The sequence below is a fragment of the Lagenorhynchus albirostris genome, chromosome 9, assembly GCF_949774975.1.
Source record: "Lagenorhynchus albirostris chromosome 9, mLagAlb1.1, whole genome shotgun sequence".
Taxonomy (NCBI): domain Eukaryota; kingdom Metazoa; phylum Chordata; class Mammalia; order Artiodactyla; family Delphinidae; genus Lagenorhynchus; species Lagenorhynchus albirostris.
In genome coordinates, this window is record NC_083103.1 from 46,798,037 (window position 1) to 46,818,636 (window position 20,600).

The 20,600-nt window shown below is 53.1% G+C and overlaps 1 protein-coding gene and 1 long non-coding RNA gene across 5 annotated transcripts in view; both read left to right on the forward strand.

The window, feature by feature from the left end:
• The first annotated feature begins 11,180 nt into the window (after positions 1-11,180).
• Positions 11,181-20,600, forward strand: part of LMO1 (LIM domain only 1) — a 40,238-nt gene continuing 30,818 nt past the window's right edge. The window contains exons 1-3 of one of the 4 annotated variants that reach the window (XM_060159744.1): positions 13,389-13,543; positions 15,793-16,052; positions 16,432-16,617. Coding sequence is in view for 3 of the 4 variants with exons in the window: in XM_060159742.1 (XP_060015725.1) it covers positions 16,028-16,052 (25 nt within the window). In the remaining variant the exon portion in view is untranslated. Of the gene's footprint in view, positions 11,346-13,388; positions 13,544-15,792; positions 16,053-16,431; positions 16,618-20,600 lie in introns of those variants that run through there. The other 3 variants (XM_060159742.1, XM_060159741.1, XM_060159743.1) reach the window with 3 other exon arrangements.
• Positions 16,628-18,769, forward strand: LOC132526037 (uncharacterized). The gene is made up of 3 exons (XR_009542433.1): positions 16,628-16,875; positions 17,734-17,809; positions 18,628-18,769. It is a non-coding gene; the product is annotated as an uncharacterized LOC132526037 (long non-coding RNA).

The window sequence follows — 20,600 nt, forward strand, 5'->3', positions numbered from 1 at the left end:
TCTATGTGGCAGAGAATATGAGTCTTGAATTTTACATCTTACAGTTTCAGCCACCAGAGAGGGACTAACTCAACTCTCTTGGTCCCAAGTCCAAACCTCCTAGCAGGGGGGACCCATCAGTCTAGCTTAGATCAGGTGCCCACTCCAGGGTCCATCAGGCCATGGGGGTAGGATTACGTTAAGAGCTGAATATCTTTCACAGGAGACATACGAATGGGATGATGGATGGGGGCAAGTAATGGGAGGTTATGCTAAGCAGACACCTCATAGTTGTCTACTACAGTGACTGTGAACCCTGGTGCCCAGCGTGGGGCCTGAACATAGGAGGCACAGGACACAGTTGGCTGTAGACAAGGGCAGCATGAGGAAGGCTGAGAGGCTTTCGGTCCAGACTTACCAAGCAGAAGCATCAGGCCCACCTCCACTCCTCGGCATGGTTCTGCTGGCCTTAGCAGATCTGGGCTTATCTTAGGCCGTTCAGTCTAGATCAGTAGCTTCCAGCTCCTGAACTCCTGTTAGGATCACCCCCAGACAAATGCTCAAGGTCAGGTTAGGTCTGACCAGCCTAGGCGGCTCCCCTCTAGGGCACAGGTTTGTGTGTGATCACGTTGCTCTAAGAGTTGTTGAGCCAACTTGCTGGGGCCCTCGGGCAAGGCATGAAGTAGGAGGGTGCCACCTTAGCCAGGGACCCACCTGGGTCCTACGAAGTGGAGTTTTAGGAAAGGCAGCCCCCTGATCTTTTTGTGTCCACAGACCTGGGTCACATCTTCAGGTTCAGAGAATCTGGCTTAGAATCAGCAGAAAAGGTGAGTGAGGGGTGGGGACTGCAAGAGGCCCCACAGCTGGAGCAGTTGGGCTAAAATAGCCAAGGGTAGGGTCAGGATGAACACCTAACTAGGCTCAAACCAGGGATCTAGGCAGCCTAAAACAGAGACTAATCCCGCTGGCCTTGACTCCTGTTCCAGCTGTGCCCTCAGCTAAAAAGATATACTTCTGCATATCCTTTCCCCCGTCTGTCCCAGGGTCAGGCCCTATGTGACCGTCAGGGAACTTCTTGAAGGAAGGATGAAGCAGGGCATATAGCAAGGGTCTGCTCCAGGACAAGGGAGCATTCTGGGCAGCTTCCTAGAAACCCAAGTCCTGGCAAAGCAAAGCCTGGCATTGGAAACTTGGAACTTGAAGAAACCATTTTATTGCTGGGGAATCAGGCTCAATGTATGCATTAGGGGAAAGGCGAAGCTGCTGTGATAGACCCCAAACTGCGATGGCTTGAATAAGATGGAACTTTATTTCTCTCTCTCATAACACGAGGTAAGAAGCTCAGGTTGTCAGGGCTGCTCTACAAGGTCACTCAGGGACCCAGCTTCCTTCCACTTTGTTTCCCTGCATCCTTTCTGGTGGTGTCGCCTGCATAGTCCAATCTGGGTATTGGAATGTCTGTATTCTAGCTTATGGGAAGCGGGGAAGACAGGAAGCCCTGGATAAGCAACGTCCTTGTACACAGGAGAGGGAAAAGTAGCTCATATCTCTCCTGCCTACAGATGAGAATAGTAAGTTGTCTACACCTATTTGCAAGGGAAGCTGGGAAAGATAGTCTCCAGTTGGGCAGCTGCCCTGGAGGGAGGGGAGAACGGAGGCTGGGGACACCAATAGCAGTCGGCCATGCTCAGGAAGGGGAAGTTGCCTGAGAGCTGCATTAAGTAGCGTTTGAACCTGAATCAGGATCCAGGCCTGAGCCGTCACCACCAAGTCTGAGAGGCCTCAGGGCAGCACCACAGGCTCTTTGAGGGTCTGAATTAGCAGCCGGTCTCCAGGCTGTGGGTGACTCAGTCTGCTGGGCTGGGGCATATTTAGTGCAGGCCCTGAGTAGTGGCTGACTGTGACCTCCAGCCCTGACAGGACTCAGATATTTCTACGACTGACCACAGAAGGGGCCCAAGTGTGAGGGCTCAATGCCTGGCTTGGAGAAACCCAGGCAGGTCCTGGGTAGCAGCAGCCATAGAGGACTATGTGCTTCCAGGGTGATGGGTTTTTCTCCAAACTTGTATCACTTGGGAACTGGTGGGGCCTCTCAGACAGGCTGGGTGTGACAAAGAACCCCTTGGGCCTCTTCGATTTGGGAGCAGGGGTAGGACAGAAGGACCCCACTAGATAGAGCCTGGAGGAAGCAGACCAGGAGTGCTTCCCCATCAGCCTCACGTACCTTGGCCCCTGCCTGCAGCATCGGGAGGACGGCTTCTGGGATGCATGTGCTGTTGGGACATGCGGCTGTAGCTCCAAGGGGACCACCTGCATGTGGGCGTGTTCACTCTGGTAAGCTTGTCAGGACACTGTCTGTTCTCTGGGACTGAGTCACAGTGCTCAGCCCACAGGCCGGTCGGCAGGAGTCCATGAAGCTCTGGGACCAGCCCAGCCCCACGAGTACGTGGGGATGCCCGGCTTCAGAGATCCAGCCCAGGATCACTCCAGGTCTTCAGTCCGCGGTGGACAGGTGATTAGGAGGACGGGAAAGGGAGCAGAGGACCCTAATCACGCAGGATGATTATTCGGGATTCTGATTGGGATTGGGATTGGGATTCTTTTTTCTTTTTTTTTTTTTAATAATAATTTATTTATTTTTGGCTGTGTTGGGTCTTCGTTGCTGCGCGCGGGCTTTCTCTAGTTGCGGCAAGCGGGGGCTGCTCATCGTTGCGGTGCGCGGGCTTCTCCTTGCGGTGGCTTCTCTTGTTGCAGAGCACAGGCTCTAGGCGTGTGGGCTTCAGTAGTTGTGGCACTCGGGCTCTGTAGTTGTGGCTCGCAGGCTGTAGAGTGCAGGCTCATTACTTGTGGCGCACGGGCTTAGTTGGTCCGCGGCATGTGGGATCTTCCCGGACCAGGGCTCGAACCCGTGTCCCCTGCATTGGCAGGTGGATTCTCAACCATTGCGCCAGCAGGGAAGCCCATGGGATTGGGATTCTGAAGCTGCCGATCAGGCTGGAGCTTGGTTGCTGGGGTGGCTGTGGCCTCAGAGGGCACAGTGGGGCTCCAGGACGCCCCCGTGGTGAGGGTCTCTGATGGGTGGGAGGTGCAGAAGAAAGCCATTTGGAGATCGAGTGTGCCACTCTCGAACTGCCGGGGAAGCCTGCAAGCTCACCAGCACCACAGAGGGCCCTGTCATCACCAGTTCTCAGAACAAGCTAGATGACTAGATAAATACAAGAGTGGAGGGAAATATGTGAGGAGACAAATTCTCCCAACTGTGGTTAGGGTGGTGGCTGTGAGAAGGGCAAGGACAAGTTCAGAATCTCAGAGTTGGGTTAGACCCCTGGGCCTTCTTGTCTGACCCATTTCTCCCCCAAAGCAGGGGGTTGGAAGAGAAGATGCAAACACTTACAACTTAACAGTTTTTCTTTGATCCCCGTCACACAAATAAGTATACAGATAACTATGTAATTAACTAGATCGTTGTGATAAGAACTATGGAGGAAAAGCAGAGGGCCCCGCCAGACTGTAAGAGGGAGATCTAACCTAGTCTGGAGGGGAGAGGCCACCCTGACGAAGAGAGTGACATTAAATCCCAGACCCACGGGGTGAGCAAGAGGTGGTCCAAATGAAGAACGTTCCATGTAGACGAAACAGCAAGCCTGCAGGCCCTGAGGCAAGCAGTGGTTCAGACAATGACGAGGGCAATGACTGCAGGTGGGAGCAAGTGGTGAGAGCAAGTGGTGGGTGCCCGTGATGGGAGATGCTTCAGGAGACCCTACTTGTGCAGAGCCAAGGGACAGGCTGGGGATGGGGGCTTTCTGCAGAGAGCAACCGGGAGCCATTACAGCTCTGACGGTTGGTTGACCAAATCTGATCTGCATTTTGAAGACATCTCCTGGCTGCATACGGGGTATGGAGGCTGTATTAGCGGGCCTCAGGGTGGATGCAGGGAGGCTAGCAGGAAGCTCTTGCAGCAGCATGCAAAAGATAACGGTCCCTCAGACTAGCGCAGTCGTGGTGACTGTGTGATTGGAGGGAGTGTCAAAAATGACTCCAATTTATTTCTAAATTTTTTAAAATTACAAGTTACTTACTCATTATAAGTAATGAAAAGATTCTAAAGGTACACAATGAAGAAAGTTGCTACTTTGCCCTTAACTCCCGCCTTCCACTCTCACCTGCTAAGGCCACCCTGCTGACAGCCTGAACAGGAGCAGCCTTGCACATCTTGCCTTTGTGTTCATCTAAGCAGAGAGAGGTTTTCTTTTAAATGGGATATTACTTGCTACTTACTCTGCAACCTACTTTTCTCGCTTAACAGTACATCACAGACACCCTTCGCAATTCCATAGCTGTAGGTCTAACTCCCGTTTTAACAGCTGCGTGATGTTCTACAGCTGGACTGTACGACAGTTTATTTGATCATTGAGTGACATTGATATCAGATAGTTTCCAGTTTCCTGCCACCACAAACAATGCTGAAATTATAAGGCTACCCTTAAATACGGGTGATTTTCCTCCATAAGATATATTCCCAGAAGAATTTCTGGGTCAAAAGGTATGTGCGGGTGGGATGGGGAGGGTGGGAGGGAGGGAGACGCAAGAGGGAAGAGATATGGGAACATATGTATATGTATAACTGATTCACTTTGTTGTAAAGCAGAAATTAACGCACCATTGTAAAGCAGTTGTACTCCAATGAAGATGTTAAAAAAAAAAAAGGTCTGTGCATTTCTAATTTTAATCAATAGCACCAGGTTACTTGCCCCAAATTGTAACAGATAGTGCCCGATTACTTGCTCAGCAACAAATGAGAGCGCCCATTTTCTCACATTTCTAACAGACCTTAAATTTACTCTTAATTTTTTTTCCAATCTGATGAATTAAAGTAATGAAAACTTATTTTGCTTTAATTTGCATTTTCCTAAACAATAATGAGGGTAAGCATTTTATTGACCGTTTAGATTTCCTCCTCCCGCAACAGCCTGTTCATACCCTATTTCCATTTTTCTTTTGGGCATTTGTCTTTTTCTTTACAATTTATAGAAACGCTTTGTATATACAACATTTTCCCTTTTATTGTTTTATATTTTGCATATATTTTTCTGGTAAATCATTTGTTTTTTTTCTTTGTTTATGGTATCTTTTGCCATCAAAGTTTTTTTTCTCACTGTTGTGGCCTCTCCCGTTGTGGAGCACAGGCTCCGGACGCGCAAGCCCAGCGGCCATGGCTCACGGGCCCGGCCGCTCGGCGGCATGTGGGATCTTCCCGGACCGGGGCACGAACCCGCATCCCCTGCATCGGCAGGCGGACTCTCAACCACTGCGCCACCAGGGAAGCCCGCCATCAAAGTTTTAAAAATTAACTTAGTATAATGTCTATCCTTTTTTTTGCTACTCTTGCAGATATCCCCCACCAAATTTACTCATGTTTTCATTATCCAAATCTATTCCATTTTTCCTTTAAATTTCTTCTAATATTTTCATTGTTTCATTTTTGTATTAAAATCTCTAACCCATTTGGAACATAATCTTTATGGGAGTGGGTAGGGATCCTATTTGTTTCTTCCAGATGGATAACCAATTATGGTAGCACCATTTTAAAAAATAGCTTTATTGAGATATAATTTACATACCATACAATTTATCCATTTAAAGTGTACAATGTAATGCATGTTAGTGTATTTATAGATGGGTGAATCACCACAGTCAACTTTAGAACCTTTCATTACCTCAAAAAGAAACCCTGTGCCTTTTAGCTGTCATCCCACTATTAACCCCACTCATCTGCTTTCTGTCTCTACTGACTTGCCAACGCTTGACATTTTGAATGAATGGACTCATATAACGTGTAGACTTTTGTGACTGCCTTCTTTCACACAGCATAATGTTTTAAAGGCTCATCCATTTTGTGGCGTGTATCAGTACTTCATTCCTTTTTATGGCCCAGTCATGTCCATTTGTCAGTTGATGGACATTTGGTTTTTTCCCACCTTTTGGCTATTATAAATAATGCTGCTATAAACATCACTGTACAAATTTTTGTGTGGCCATGTTTTCAGTTCTCTTGTCTATATACCTAGAAGTGGAATTAATGGGTCTGGTTTTCATAGAGGAATTCCTTGTTTGGGGAATATTTCTTGTAAACAGCATTTGGCTATATTTTATGTTTTAACTTAGACAAACTGTTTTTTGATAGGGAAATCCAGTCTCTTCACATTTAGTGTAATATACTGATATACTTTACTTATTCCATCTTATTCCATATATTTGCTGTTTCTTACACACACACACACACACACACACACACACACACACACAAACTTCTTTTTGGTTACTTTTGCTGGCTTGGTTGAAATTCTGCTTTACTTCCAGATTTCTGGTATTAAGAACTGAGTGGCAGGTTTACTGGAACAAGATGAAGAAAGATTTGGGAAGAAATCATGAGCTCAATTTGGATTTTAAATTTTAAGGTACCTTTGAAACAGCCAAGTGGAAATATCAAGGGGGCATTTGGAAATACTGGAGTAGAACTCAAAGGAGAAATCCCGAGTAAGGGCTACACACCCCAACAGCCGTGGACAGCACCCCAGGGGAAGGTGTTCGGCAGGGGGAGGTGGGCCTTTCTGTCTAACACCTCTCATCTCATAAGGTAGGAGGTGACATCATCTGCTGAGACTTCAGTGGAGCAGGGGGATGAATCAGACAGTTGGGGAGACAAGAAGAGAAATGAAACAGAAGTTCAGGAGCAAGGACGAGCATGTGTGGCTTCAGGAGACCTTCCGGGCAGCGAGGGGCCATGGGAACAAAGCCTTTGGTTGGCCTGATGTTAATGAGGCCCTTTGCGTGTCCTGCTGATCTCCACTGCCATCAGGCAAAGCTGGCAGTCGGGGCTGTTCCGGCCCATTCCTGCTCCCACAGCCTCTCCCTTCATGCCAGTCACATAGCGAAAGCAGGTTGGAATATGGAGCCCATACATATGCCGGGTACCAGATCTTACACATTTACAACAATTAGCCCGAAATTCTCATGCTCTGATTCTCTTCTTCTGGATCCTCCTCTCCAAAAAGGTGTAAGACCTTCTAGGAATGCTTACATGTGTTATCCAAGTGCCCTCTGGACACTATCAGATTTGGAGTTCTGGATAAAGCCATTTTCTCTCTAACAGTCCCAGGGTTGGGAGGTAGGATTGATGGGCTAGGGATACAGATGCCTCCCATATAACGAGAGCTGCTTCCCAATACTCTTGCCATCTTGTCGTCCATTGCATGCATGTGCTGCCACCAATGCCACCGAGCTGCTGACCCAGTTGCTCTTGTCCCTCTCTACAGTTACCTTTTGTTCCTAGTGACCAGCTCTTTCAGAGGAGGCTTCAATAGTAAAGCCGTTAGTGATATGCTTCCTCATCTGCACCACTGCCCACTTCCTATGGGAGTGCCGGGTGGAAGTGGGTCAGGCCTAGCTTTGCGCCATACCTGGAATTGTTGCCCCGCCAAACTCCAGGCCTTTCTACTCAGTCTAGGTGCCCATGAGGATCTCCTTTCAGGAAGCTCGCTGTCTCTCCTCCAGCGTGGTTTCTGCTGGGGACCTTGATCCTTACAGTAGGTCTGTCCATGTCTGAATCTCAGGGATGGACTGAGTTCAGTGTCCTTCACCAGTGCTTGGGGCCCATATAAATTCAAAGATGGGCTGGGCATCTGTTTCAGTATCCCTGACCACCCATTATGGTTAAACTCTCTGAATTTTCTCTTCCTCTATGAAAACCAGGAGGCTGGTCTTCTAAGAGCTCACACAGGCCCTTGGTGTGAGTGAGGGTGGGGGCAGAGGAGGCTGGGTGCTCAACCCTTCAGGCCGGCCTCCTTGAGTGTCAGATCTGGCCAAGCAGATCACTCAATTCCGGGGCCACGCGAGTCCACATAGTGCTTCTGTGCAAACTAGCAAAAAGTACCCTCTTTTGGTGGGTGCAGCCCATGTCAAGCACATGGCTTGGAGAGCAGAGAGAGGGCAGAATTTCAGCCCCCTCTTGTCCCGTTGGCCAGATGCCCTAGTGCCAGGAACAGCCGGCACCAATCCAGGCAGTAGCCATGCCCAGCAACACAGAGAAGCATGGAGATCCAAATATTAGATCCAGAGGAAGCGTGCAACTGGGTTCTGGTCCCATGCCATCTGAGATCCTGGGGAGGGAGGAAAGAGGGTACCCAAGGTTCCCTCCTTCTGAGCCTCCATTCTTATATCTGAATCCTTCCCCTGCTTCTGCAGCTCGCATTTTCTCCAGTGACCCAGTGTAGACTCTTCATATGATATCTGTCCTTCCACTCCAGAGGAGAGCTGAAACTCTGCCCTCAAGGGCTGACCTTATACTCCAGGGCTCAATGGAATAATCCACATACCACTCAGTCATCCAGACTTCACATAGAGACACTCACTTAGAGAAACGTAGGGGTGAGGTTTCCTTAGAGGGCTTTGAGAGGTGGGCAAGGGCTTTCTAAGCAGAGGGATGCCATGAGAAGAATCACTAGAGCAAGAACCTGCAGGGTGTGTTCAATTACAGTAAAGCAGTCCAGAGGGGCTGGAGTGTGGGATTGTTGTTGGAGATCAATAGATAGCAATTGAATTGAAGTGAAGGGCAGTGGTGGTTACAAAGGCTTCCCCAGATCTCCCGAAGGGCCTGAAATGATAGGATAAGTAGTTAGGGCTTTGTTTTATGGACAAAGGGGAGCCATGGAAGCTTCTTTTTTTTTTAATTTTATTTTTTGTTTCTGCTTTATAACAAAGTGAATCAGTTATACATATACATATGTTCCCATATCTCTTCCCTCTTGCGTCTCCCTCCCTCCCACCCTTCCTATCCCACCCCTCCAGGCAGTCACAAAGCACCGAGCTGATCTCCCTGTGCTATGCGGCTGCTTCCCACTAGCTATCTACCTTACGTTTGGTAGTGTATATATGTCCATGCCACTCTCTCGCTTTGTCACAGTTTACCCTTCCCCCTCCCCATATCCTCAAGTTCATTCTCTAGTAAGTCTGTGTCTTTATTCCTGTCTTACCCCTAGGTTCTTCATGACATTTTTTTCTTAAATTCCATATATATGTGTTAGCATACGGTATTTGTCTTTCTCTTTCTGACTTACTTCACTCTGTATGACAGACTCTAGATCTATCCACCTCATTACAAATAGCTCAATTTCGTTCCTGTTTATGGCTGAGTAATATTCCATTGTATATATGTGCCACATCTTCTTTATCCATTCATCCGATGATGGACACTTAGGTTGCTTCCATCTCTGGGCTATCGTAAATAGAGCTGCAGTGAACATTTTGGTACCTTGAGCAGGAGAGTAGCAGGCGCAGGTCTTGGCACCAGGAAGATGACTCTAGCAGCTTGTGCTGGATGGTGAGGATGAGGATTTGCCAGACCCAGTCATGGCAAGGCCATGTTCAGTGCTCATGGGAAACCAAGAGCAGCAGATGTGGGAGATCATCCTGAAGAGCACCTCTGAACAGTCTGCTTTTCTTTACTGAACTGAATATGATTAATTCAGTCATTTCACAAACTTTTCCCAATATGAACTATGTGGGTCCATGGGCAAGGATGGAGGAGGGCAGAAGGAATCAGGATGAGCCCTCCCTTCCCCCCAGCCCTCTCTCCACCCCTCAATCAGAATGTGTTTTGATAAGTGGGGGCTTGGGGACAGCATAAGGGTGACAAGCTGTGCCTCCCCCACCAATTAAATTTTTAAAAAAGCGGCTATGGAAGGAGCGAATATTAGTTTCCTGATTTATAAAGCCAAATGGATTAAGCTCATTCATTGCCTGAGGAAACAAAAAGGAAATCTTCAATACCTCTGTGCACATTGAGAACAGGAACAATACCGGTCTTTAGAAAGCAGAAACCTAATTTGGGGGAATCAATTACCCTCTGTGTCCCTGCCTCTGTGGGCTCTCTCACTGGCTCTCTCTCAATAAAGATTTCCTGGGAGGTAAAATGTGGAGAAGTTGGTCGACCATAGGCACACCCTCCGTTCAACCTTACAGACAGGAGGCAAAGAAGTAAGGTTTGTGGAATTGGGTGGGGGAGTGTGCCTAGATATCAAGCACTTGTGGAAATGGAAGGGGGCGAGCTGGGACTCAGGAGGGCTTTGGAATAAACGCTGGAGAATGGGGGAAGTATAGGGATGTGCAGTGAGAGGGCGAGGGAAGGGGATGATGGGAACCTGAGGTTTATAACTGGGGGGAGGGGGAGCATAGTCCAGTCGGTGCACAAACCGGTGATGGGGGGAGGGGGACACTGCCCCAACCTGGGCACTGCCTCCTGATTCTTCCGGTTTCTCTTGTGTGGTCTGCACTTGCCCTTGTGGGTCTGAGCGTGCAGTGGGCAATGGCCAAGCAATTAGGCAAAAAAGAAAGGGGATGGGTGCCTACCACAGTAGCCAGGGAGTCACATTCACAGCCACACACAGAAGCACTCGCACAATCTCATACATTCCTGCGTTGGGGCTCGGACCCTCGCCCTCAGTCCCCAGACTCAGAGCCACACCCAGCCCGATGCACTGACAGTCGCACACGTAAAGTCCCACACTCACGAGGACAGGGTCACAGACTCAAAACGACACCCCACACACTCCCACCCGAAATCACACACATTCCGCCACCCCCAAGTCCCAGCTGAAGCTCACACAGTGGCTCACCACCCCACACAGCCCACACTCCGGCATGTGATCACACACACACACACACACACACACACACACACAGAGTCCTCACACACACACTCTGGCTGTGCTTTTGTGTTTTGTCAGAATTAATGAGAAAAGTTCCCGTGCCCTGCGGGTAATTAGTGTCCTTGGAGTTAAATAAGCTAATGGCGTGCACCTCTGGCCCAAGCAATTATGTTTGTGTATTGAATAATTGATTCAAAGGGGGGAAGGGCCGCTAATCAGATCTGAGCATAATGAATTGATTTAATTAACAGGGGAATCTGAGGGGCCCTGGGAAACGCAGGCTTCACTCGGCTGCGCGAGCGCTGCCAGCGCGCAGAGAAGGGCGCGCGGCGGCGGCGGCGGCGGCGGCCCGGCTCGGGCAGCGGCTGCCGGATCGGCTCGGCGATCCCGGCCCGGCTGATGCGCCCCAGCCCCGCCCCGCCCCGCCCCGCCCCCGGGTTGCGCCCGCCCGCGCGAGCTCCCTGTCCGCTGGGCTCAGCTCCCGGCGCCCGTCCGTCCGCCCCCGTCCGCCCGCCCCCGTCCGCGGCAGCGCTAGCCGGGCGCGGAGCCCGCGCGGGGCCGACTGGAGCAGCGCAGGCGGGCGGCGGCAGAGTCCGAGCCGCCCGCCCCTCCGCGTCCTCGGCCCGGGGGGGGGAACCATGGTGTTGGACCAGGAGGACGGTAGGTGCCCGGGGACCCGCGGGCCTCAGGGTGGGGGCGGCGGCGCGGGCCCGGCCGAGGCCACCCCGCGCGGCGGCGGCGGCGGCAGCGCCCCCGGCTCCCGGCTGCCTCGGGCCGCTGGGCTGCTTCCTGGAAGCCGGGCGGTGGAGGTGCGCGCGGGTGTGTGTCGGGGTGCCGGGCTCAGCCCCCGAGGCTTCTCAGGGGGATTAGGAAGTCACACGGGCCACCCCGAGCCCGCCAGCCCCGCACGCTCGGGCCGGGAACTTTCTCACTGGCTCTTGTCGCCTCGCAGACACAGGAGCGCCTCTCCGATCCGCGCCGCGGGCTTCCCCGCAGTGCCCGCTGGCCCCAGTCTCCCCGCCTCCCACTTGGGTATCTGCACGCCCTCCCCCTTCTGCACCGACTGCAGAACGGCTCCCCCAGGGGGATGCCCAGAGAACTCGGCACTGTCCTGGGGTCCCTTCCGTTCTGGAACTTCATAGCTGCGGGATGGGTGACATTGCTTCATCCCTGGCAGGGCTGGGGAGGACGCTCACCATCAGCTCCCCCAGTCCAGCGTGTTGGGAGGTGCTCCGCTGGCTAGGGCCCGTGGATGGGCCATATATCCAAGATATCAGGGCCGGATTCACCTTGAAGCTAATGAATTATAAGCTTCAGAGTCCTTCTGTTGTAATTTGTATTAGTGATCTACTGTTCCTTTCTTAACACCCCCCCCCGCCCCAGTTGCATAAGGAAGCTTGGGTCTCCCAAAATCTGGACCACCCCTGGATCCAGCTCACACCCTTCCCATTCTAACTGCCAGCCTCTCAGGAGGGCTCACAGTGCTGCTGGCCCAAGGAGCACTGCCAGTTGCTAGGGCAGTTATTTGGTGCCCAGGAGATGGAGCCCTGAGGCAGGAGGCTGGGAAATTTGGGGGTGGGAGGCAGCTGCTGGTCTGCAGGGTCTGGCTGCCTGGCCTTTCTCTCCGGCCCCACTAGTCCCTTGTCCCACCCTACCACATCCCACTAGGGTGATTAACTGTCCTGGTTTGCCCAGGACCGTCCCTGTTTTAACACTGACAGTCCTGGATCCTGGAAACCCCTCAGCCCCAGGGCAAACTAGGACATTTGGTCGACAGCCTATATCGACAGCCTTCTCTGGGCTGTTGTGCAGGGGTGGATTGGACTTCATCAAGTGAGTGGGGAGACTTGTTTTCTGGAGTGCAGATTCTGCCTAGGCACCCACAAAGCCTAATAAGTTATAACTGCAGCTTCCTAGAAGGCCTGTCCAGGGCCTCCAGAAACCAAAAGAGGAAAAGTTTGCCAACCGTGTACTTCTCCACTCTAGCTGGTTGCAAATCTCTGTGCATGGGCTGCTTTTGTGTGAGTCGGGGGCAGGGCAGGGCAGGGCATCTGAACTTGGCCAGCAGGTATCCTGATTGTTCTGCAAAGTCTGTAGATTCACCCTGTCTAGTCAACTGTGGCGGCCACAGGGAAATGGCCTTTGTCACTCCAAATACCCCTTTGAGTGTCACCTGTGAGGCCAGCTTGTAACCCCATCTTAGAGACAGCTGCACTGTGTTGGGAGCAGGGCCCTCAGGCTGAGGCACATCTGACAGGCTCTACTGAAGGGTTCTGGAATATCTGGTCTGCCTGGGCCCTCGGGCACCAAGTCTCCAACCTCCCCCCAACCCCCAACCCCGATGCAGGAATCCTTCCTCAGGACTTTACTGCCAGGTACAAGACAAACTGCTAGGACCTGCCCAAAACTTTGTAAAGCAGCCAGGAGCACCCCCTCTTCCCTCACCGTAACCTAGGGGACTGATCAAATGGCCTCCCCCTGCCGTCGCCAGAGGCATTTCAAGGGCATTTTGGAGCACTCTTGGCAGTATGGAAGTGAGAGTATATGCTCATCACCTGTGGAATGTGTCAGGTGCAGACAACCTCCCCCAGCCCCAGGGGATCCGAGGACTGCCCCCTGGTGTTGTGGGCGTGTCCCTGGACCTGGAGGCGTAGGAGTGAGCATGGGCGTGGGAGTTACCTGCCTGCACAGCAGTTACCCATAAGCTGAGAGGGAGGCCGCTGGATGAGCCAGGCTCGTGTCTGGGTTTGTAAACCCAGCAGGCCTCTTCCTGGCTGGGAGCTCAAGTCACCCAAACTGTCCAGGGCTTACCGGGTAGCTCTGTGAAGCAGAAGGCCTCTGCAGAGGCCCTTCTCGAGGTGAGTGTGGGAACTCAGTGCTCACCACTGGGGCTGCAGAGAGAGCTGCCTGTGGGCACAAGCAGCCAGCCCTTCACACACAGCACCGATCCCCTGCTCAGTACCCCAAGGCTGCACCAGTCCCTGGGGTGGCATGCAAGGCCTCTGACTCCCTAGAGGGAGGCTGGTTGGGTGGCTGCTAACTGGGCACCCTGGGGGCTGGGGAGAGCTGGTGTTGGGACGGAGTCCTGAGCACAACACGTGGATGAAAGAGTGAGCAAGTGGCCCCAGCTGATGGAGCCCAGGTGTGTGGTTCAGGGCCAGACCCTGAAAGTCAGGAGAAGCAGCCCTGGAGGTCAGGAGTAGGGCTGCAGCCCTTGTGGAGTGAATACCTCCAGGTAGCACAGCGGTGTCTACAGCAAGAAGCTACCCCTTGCCAGCCTGTCAGGCCCTGTGCTTGCTACACTGTCTGGCCCCCTCACTCAGGCTGGGGTGAGGGGCTGCCACTAAATGTGCTTGCGGCAGCAGTGCCAAAGCCTCCCTCAGACCCTCAGGGTACAGTTCAGCTGCAGTGACAGGGGAGAGATCAAGCTCGCAGTCCTGCGGGATGGTGAGTCTGAGCAAAATGATATATTTAACATCAAATATACTCAAGGACTATTAGGATTAAGTATTCAAGATGAAGGGGAAAGCGAAACTCTGAGCTGCGGAGGAAGCAGCTCATTAGAAGCAGCCTCTCTTCTGTTTTCTCAAAGCTTGACTTTGCTGCCTACGATAGAGGACCATAGACTGCAGCACCACTCCCCCCTCCCCCTCCCCAGTCAAGCACCCTGCACTGGGGCCTCCCAGGGCTTAAGGGGCATGACCTGGCCTCCAAGTCTCCTTTGTACCCACTACGTCCCCTTCCGTTGTCTGGGATGCCACAGTTCACAAAGCACATTCACATGCATTATCTCCTCTGATCCGCAGCAACCTTGGAGATAGCAGAGCAGGTCTCCCACTTCACAAACAGGGAAACTGAGGCCTGGGGAGAGAAAATGACTTGCTAAGGTCCACTGTTGGTAATAGGCAGAGATGGGATGAAGTCTCAACTGGTGGCCCTTTGCCCCTCCAGGGACTCCAGCTTCCTTCTCCTTGCCTGGGTCTAGTCCTCAGAAGAGACTGTGGGGATGAGCCTCTGACACATCTGTGTGGAGAAAAGCCATTAAGATTTTCATGCCATCCTGGAACTCTGTACTGTCAAGGAAATAATGCTCTTGATATTGAAGAGAGGCCTTCCTGGAGTAGGCAGCCTGGGCACCAGACCCAGGGCTCTGGGAGAGAAGCAGGGTTCAGAGGGAGAGGAGATGAACACTGTCTCCCTTCCTGCCTCCTGAGTTACAGAGCAAGAATTGTCAACTCTGCAATAGCAGGAATCTTTGTTTTCACTGCTATATCCCCAGGGCCTTAAAATAGTGCTTGGTGCATAGTATATGCTCAATAAATAGTTGTGGAATGAAAAAAAAACCTTTAAGGCCATGCTGTGCTTGCTCAGAGAGAATTTGAGACAGGATCCCATTCTCTATGGAATCAGGATGCTCTTGGGAGGGGCTTCTGGGGTAAAGGTTGTGCTGTAAGACACACAGTGGGAAAATTTGTGCCCTGCAGAGGGTTAATTTTACCAAACAATCCAGGAAGCACCCAGAAACCTGGGGAAGAGGAAGTAGGAAGGGAGGGCACGAGGTCAGAGAAACATTGCCCCGTGGGAGGGGGGCAAAATCAAGGCTGAGGGGCTGGGAGTGACAGACAGGTGTGGTCCACCAGGCAGTTACTGGGAATGAGGACCCTGGGTCCTGAGCAGAGCCACACGCCGAGTTGGGGCCGACAGGCCTCCAGGCGGCGCTGCGGAGCCGGGCAGACGCGCGTCTCCACTCCCCATTAACCCGGGAGGGAGGGGGGCCTCGGGAAATGTGTGCATTTATTCAGTAGCAGGAGTGCAAACCTCATACGTTGAGGGAGAAAGGCAGCGGGAGACGGCCGCCGAGATTCCCCCATCTCTTTGAATATAATTTTAGATTGAGATTCAGATTAAATCCGAGGGGAAAACACTTTATGAGGCTGAAAGCTGTGTCGTTGCCAGAGCCAGGGTTATGAGCTATCAAATGCAATTACATTAAGACAGATTATACTGGGCAAATTGAGCCATTTAGAAGGTGAGAATCAAAGAAACGGCTCTGATCCTCTCTTCCCCCTTCTCTCTCCCTCTCCTTCTCTCTCTCTCTAAATTGCAGTTCATAGTTCCTTGCAATTCTGAGGCACAAAAGTAGGTGAGACTGCTTTTGTATCTGCGAAGTGCTTCACTCCTGAATGTAATTCTAGCTGAGTGCAATCTAGGTTAAGAGCCGGGCAAGCGGGTAATTAGAGCCCGCTCGCTGCCCGAGGACCGGCCGCCCCGCCGAAGCGCGCCCGGAGCCGGCGCCCTTCTCCCGGCCGAGCCGAGCTGCGGCTGGACACGGAGCGCCCGAGATGATGGTGCTAGACAAGGAGGACGGTAGGTGGCGGGCGGGGGTCCCGACTCCCCGCACACCCGCGCCCTCCGCCGCGGCGCGCGGGAACACACACGCCAGGACACCGGCACCCACACACCGGGCTGTGCCGGGCTTGCTGGGCGGGCGGTCCGCAGGGCGCTGGGGCTGGAGCCTGGGGCGGGGGGAGGACCGAGTGGGACTGGCGTGGGGAGATGAGGGAGCCCCGGGCTGCGCGGCCCCGGGGCCGGGACAGGCCGGACCGAACCGCGGGAGGGCGAGCTGTGCGCCGGCCGTGCGATGCTCTGCGGGGCCGCGTGGAGGCTCCGGCTGCCCTCCGATCTCGGCGCAGCAGTGGTTTCACGTAGAGCGTTTTCGTCTTTGCGGCTGCTCCTCTCACCGCAGCCATCAGCCTCGCGCCGCCCGCGTAACCCGAGAGGCGCTGAGCGCCGAGCAAATCAGTGGCTTCGGGAAATCGGACTCCAGAGCTTGCGGCGAGCGGGCGCGCGGAAAGACGGTGGCCGCCGGGTGCCCGGCAGGCGAGGGGAAAGGCCGGCCGGACCCTCGGGGAGACAGCTGCCCGAAAGCTTGGTGAGAAAAAGGGTTGCCTCCAGTGATTCCCACTGTCTCCCAGTGTGATTCTCACTGTCTCTTGAAATCGGAGGCAGGAGTTTGGCCCAGAGGAAGAAAGTGTCCCGCTCCTGGCCAGTAGCACGAGTGCAGGAGCGGCATGGACGTGCCCTGGTCAAGAGCCTCGCTGCGCCCGAGAGGTCGGAACAGAGGGACCCATGGTGGTCCCACACACCCCAAAGCCTTCCTGACTGGGAGTGCCCTGCAGTAATTGTCCTGGTATGTGCAGGAGAGGTTGGAGAACCCAGTCCCCTTGAGGGTAAAACCAGGAGTGCCCTGTGACCCAAGGGCAGCCCTCAGGGTCAAGAGTGGCCATCCCCTGGCTGTCCCAGGCCCTCCTGCCCTGTAGGGGAGGGTTACCTGGTTTGTTAAGTTTGTTAGTGTTGTCGGGAGGGAGATGTGAATGTAATTGTTAGCATCCACGCCATCACCTGGGTTCTACTGGTAAGGAACTGAGAAGGTGGGTTTTCCGTGAGTCAGCGGAAATCCTCTTAGAGTGACATCTTCTGACCTCCGCTAGTGAGTAGTAGAGGTCTGTGCCCTCTTGCTCTCCAGGTCAGTGGTGTTACTGACATGGTCACTTGGTGAAAATCTGAAGTTAAGTGACTTAAGGTCACACAGGATGTTCACTTTGCTGCCATCATGTGCTGATGCCCCTAGCCTCCCCTCCCACCTTCTGAGACCTCCAGCAGGGAGGGACATTTAAAATATCTGGCCTGGGGGTGGCATGTGCGGGAGCTCTGTGGCCCTCAAGGCCATTTCTCAGTGTGAGTGTGGAAAGAGAGGGAGGGGGAACTAAATGCTCTGGCCAAAAGAATCCATTGTCCAGGGTCTGGCTGGGATGTGACATTCATCTCCTTATGCTTTTCTCTCTTCATGGACCCCTCCCCTGGAGCCCCATGTGGGCCATCAGAGGGCTGGGCTGGTGCAGTTGTGTACAGATTGAAAGAGAGAAGAAGGGGTCTGGGGTCAGGCCAGATAAGGAGGGAGGAGACCTTGATTTAGCTCCTTTCTCCACTAACTCCCTGTGTAATCTCGGACCAGTCATGCCCATCTCTTCACTTTCCCTCTTGGTAGAATGAGGAGCCAGGGCAGAGGGTCCTTCCGTGGTGTTTGGAGGAACTCCCACCCTGGGGAGCATGTGGAAATCAGGGTATGTCTTTAGCAGAGATTGTTTAGCATGCTTGGCTCCCCAGGCCCAAGCCAGAAACCCAGAAGACCCAGGCCCTATACATGGGCGGCCTCAGGCAGGGAGACTGGTCTCCCACCAATAAGACGACGCCACCACCACCACCTCGGGTCTTGCACTCTGTGCGGGCACCCAGAGTGCCCCGGGCTTTGTGATACTAAAGGTTTCCAGATGAGCCCTGAATGGGAATGGCTCTCTGGAGATCATTTTACCCCATCTCCTGCCTACACCCTGGGCATATGTATTTTCCCTAGTCTTCACCAGACCTGTGGAGGAGAGCTCGCGCTGCCCCACAAGTCCCCCACCCTGTCCAGTCTAAACCATATGGTGCTCTGTACTGTTGCTGCCACTGAGCTCTGGGACACATCACAGCACAAGGAAGAAGGCTGGCTTAGGCCCTGAGGAGCCATTTGCTCCTTGTCCTGCTCAGCCTAGAGCTGTCTTCCAAAAGCAACCTTTCTGCTCATAAAATCCACCCTCCACTCCCCACTGGAGTGAGTCTAGCATCTCCTGGTTCCAGGAAACCTTGAAGGTGGTACCTTCAGTTGTGGGGAGGGAGAAAGGCTCTGGATATACTCACCCTCCCCCCACACCTGCTGCCTAAATCCTTCCTTGCACTTACGCCCACCCAGCAGGTGGCCGTCTGGGCTGGGAGTCAGCACTGGTCCCCAGGGCCCCCAAGGGGTGTGTTCCTCAGGGCTGCGGACTGCACCCTTTGTCTGGCTGCAGCATGAACTCAGGCTCCTATTAACCACCCCCAATGCCTTTTCTCCACCTGACAGCATCTTGTCGGAAGAGGCCGGGGCTCCTCTGGTTGAAGTCAGGTCCGCCAGCTGCTGAGGACCAAAGCTCTTGCTCTGCTGGGCTGCAGGGCTTTCATGTTGCACTTCTGAAAGATAATAAAATATCAATCGCTTTGCTGTAGCAACGGGTTTAAGAGACTTTCTGAAGTATTGAATCGTCAGAAAATTTTTTTTTTTTTTTTTTTTTTTTTTTTTTTTTTTGCTTTTAAGCACAGTGCATTATTAATAAAGTAATCCATTAGGTCGAGCAGCGAAGGGCCACCACAGAGAGGAGAGATCTGTTTTGCAAACGGTTAAACTTCAGGTTTTAAGATTAATTGCTTTCATTCGGATGCTTGCTCTTGGCCTAGGCAGCTCCACTTTACTGGAACTCAGGGTCCTGCCTTTCTACATGCCGTTGGGCCTGCCTGTCAGCAACGGAAGCCCAGCTCCAACTTTCGTGGAGAAACAGCCCTTCTTCCCCTGGTACCTGCTCTTGGGCTGGCACCGGGCTGTGGGCTCTCCGGGGAGGTTTGCAGCCCCAGGGGAGCAAGGGGAGTTACAGCCCTGAGTCCTGAGAGTCAAATTAGCCCTCACGCTGTAGGAGAAAAGGCCCTTGAGCAGGGGCAGGCAGCAGAGGGTCTGAGCAGCCCCAAGAACTGTGAGAGCCTTGGGTTGTGAGGGACAAGGGAGGATGCCAAGGGCACCCCCAAGGGGTGTCCCCAGATGCATGCTGCAGAAGGGTAGGTCTGGGTGTAAGCTGCCTCTGCAGAGGCCCAGCAGGAGGGCTGGGGTGACCACAGGAAGCAGCAGGCAGGCTGTGGAACTAAACATCAGACCTAATTCCTAGGGCATTTTTAATAAGTTAAAAACACCTAAAGGTATTGGAGCTGGGCTGAGGAGGACCAGACGGTGCACCTTCAGTTGTTAGCGAATACTGTGAGTGCAGCGTCCACAGCTGACTCAGTTGATCCGCAAGGGCAGGCTCTCAGCTGTGCTTGGGTACTGACCAGCGGGACCTCCCAGAATATCCCGTCATGCTCTGGGCCACAGAGGGTACTGGCGGCCTCTCCTGTGGCCAGGACCCCTCCACAGCCCTGGGGGGAAGGCAGGGAGTGGGCCCTGATGCTGTTCCACACTACAGATCCCAGCCCATCAGCAGGACGGCAGAGCCCAGTGGACACTGCTGCCTGCTGAGGGCTGGTAAAGGCCTTGTGAGGTTGGCAGGGTAGGGACCAGGCCTGGCACCCACTGTATGCCTAGAAGAGGAAGGTCTCCATCTGCACCTACCAGGCCAGCCCGGGCTGCAGCCGCCTCCTCACTACAGGGAAGCAAGGCATCACAGAACCTGAGCAGCACGTACAGCCGTGTCCCCTTCCTGCCTCAACTCAGCCAGGCAGGGAGCCTGTGAAGATGGGTCTCCCCAACCCGCTCCCAGAGCCTGGGGTAAAAAAGCAGGTGCTTCTGTCTGTTCCCTGCTCTTCCATTCATCTGCCCACGCAGAGCACTAAGGGTCGGGGGTGGGGGGGAGGACAGGGAAACAACATAAATTGGTCTGTCGTCCAGAATCCGTGTCTCACTAATGTACCCAGATTAACTCAACTGTAAATTGTCTCCTCGGATGGCAGTGTCTTGCTAAAAGTTTCCCATATGATTCATGATTTGGATTGCTTTTAACGGCTATTGGCTAAGCAAGCCAGTGACTGTACAAGGTGATGCAATTGGCATTAGCAAGGGGAGGCACGGGAGCGTGTAATGCAGTCAATACTGCATTAACTACTGATGCCCAATTACAGGGAGTGGGAGAGAGCCTTTTGGGAGCATTAGGACTGGGGGAAGCTGAGATCACTGGCCGCTGCTCGCCTAAAAGCTTCACCCTTTGCGTGCCGGGGCTCAGTGCTGGCCTGGCCACTCACTTGGCCTCTGTGGCCATAGGAACTCACTCTCTCTCTCTCTCTCTCTCTCTCTCTCTC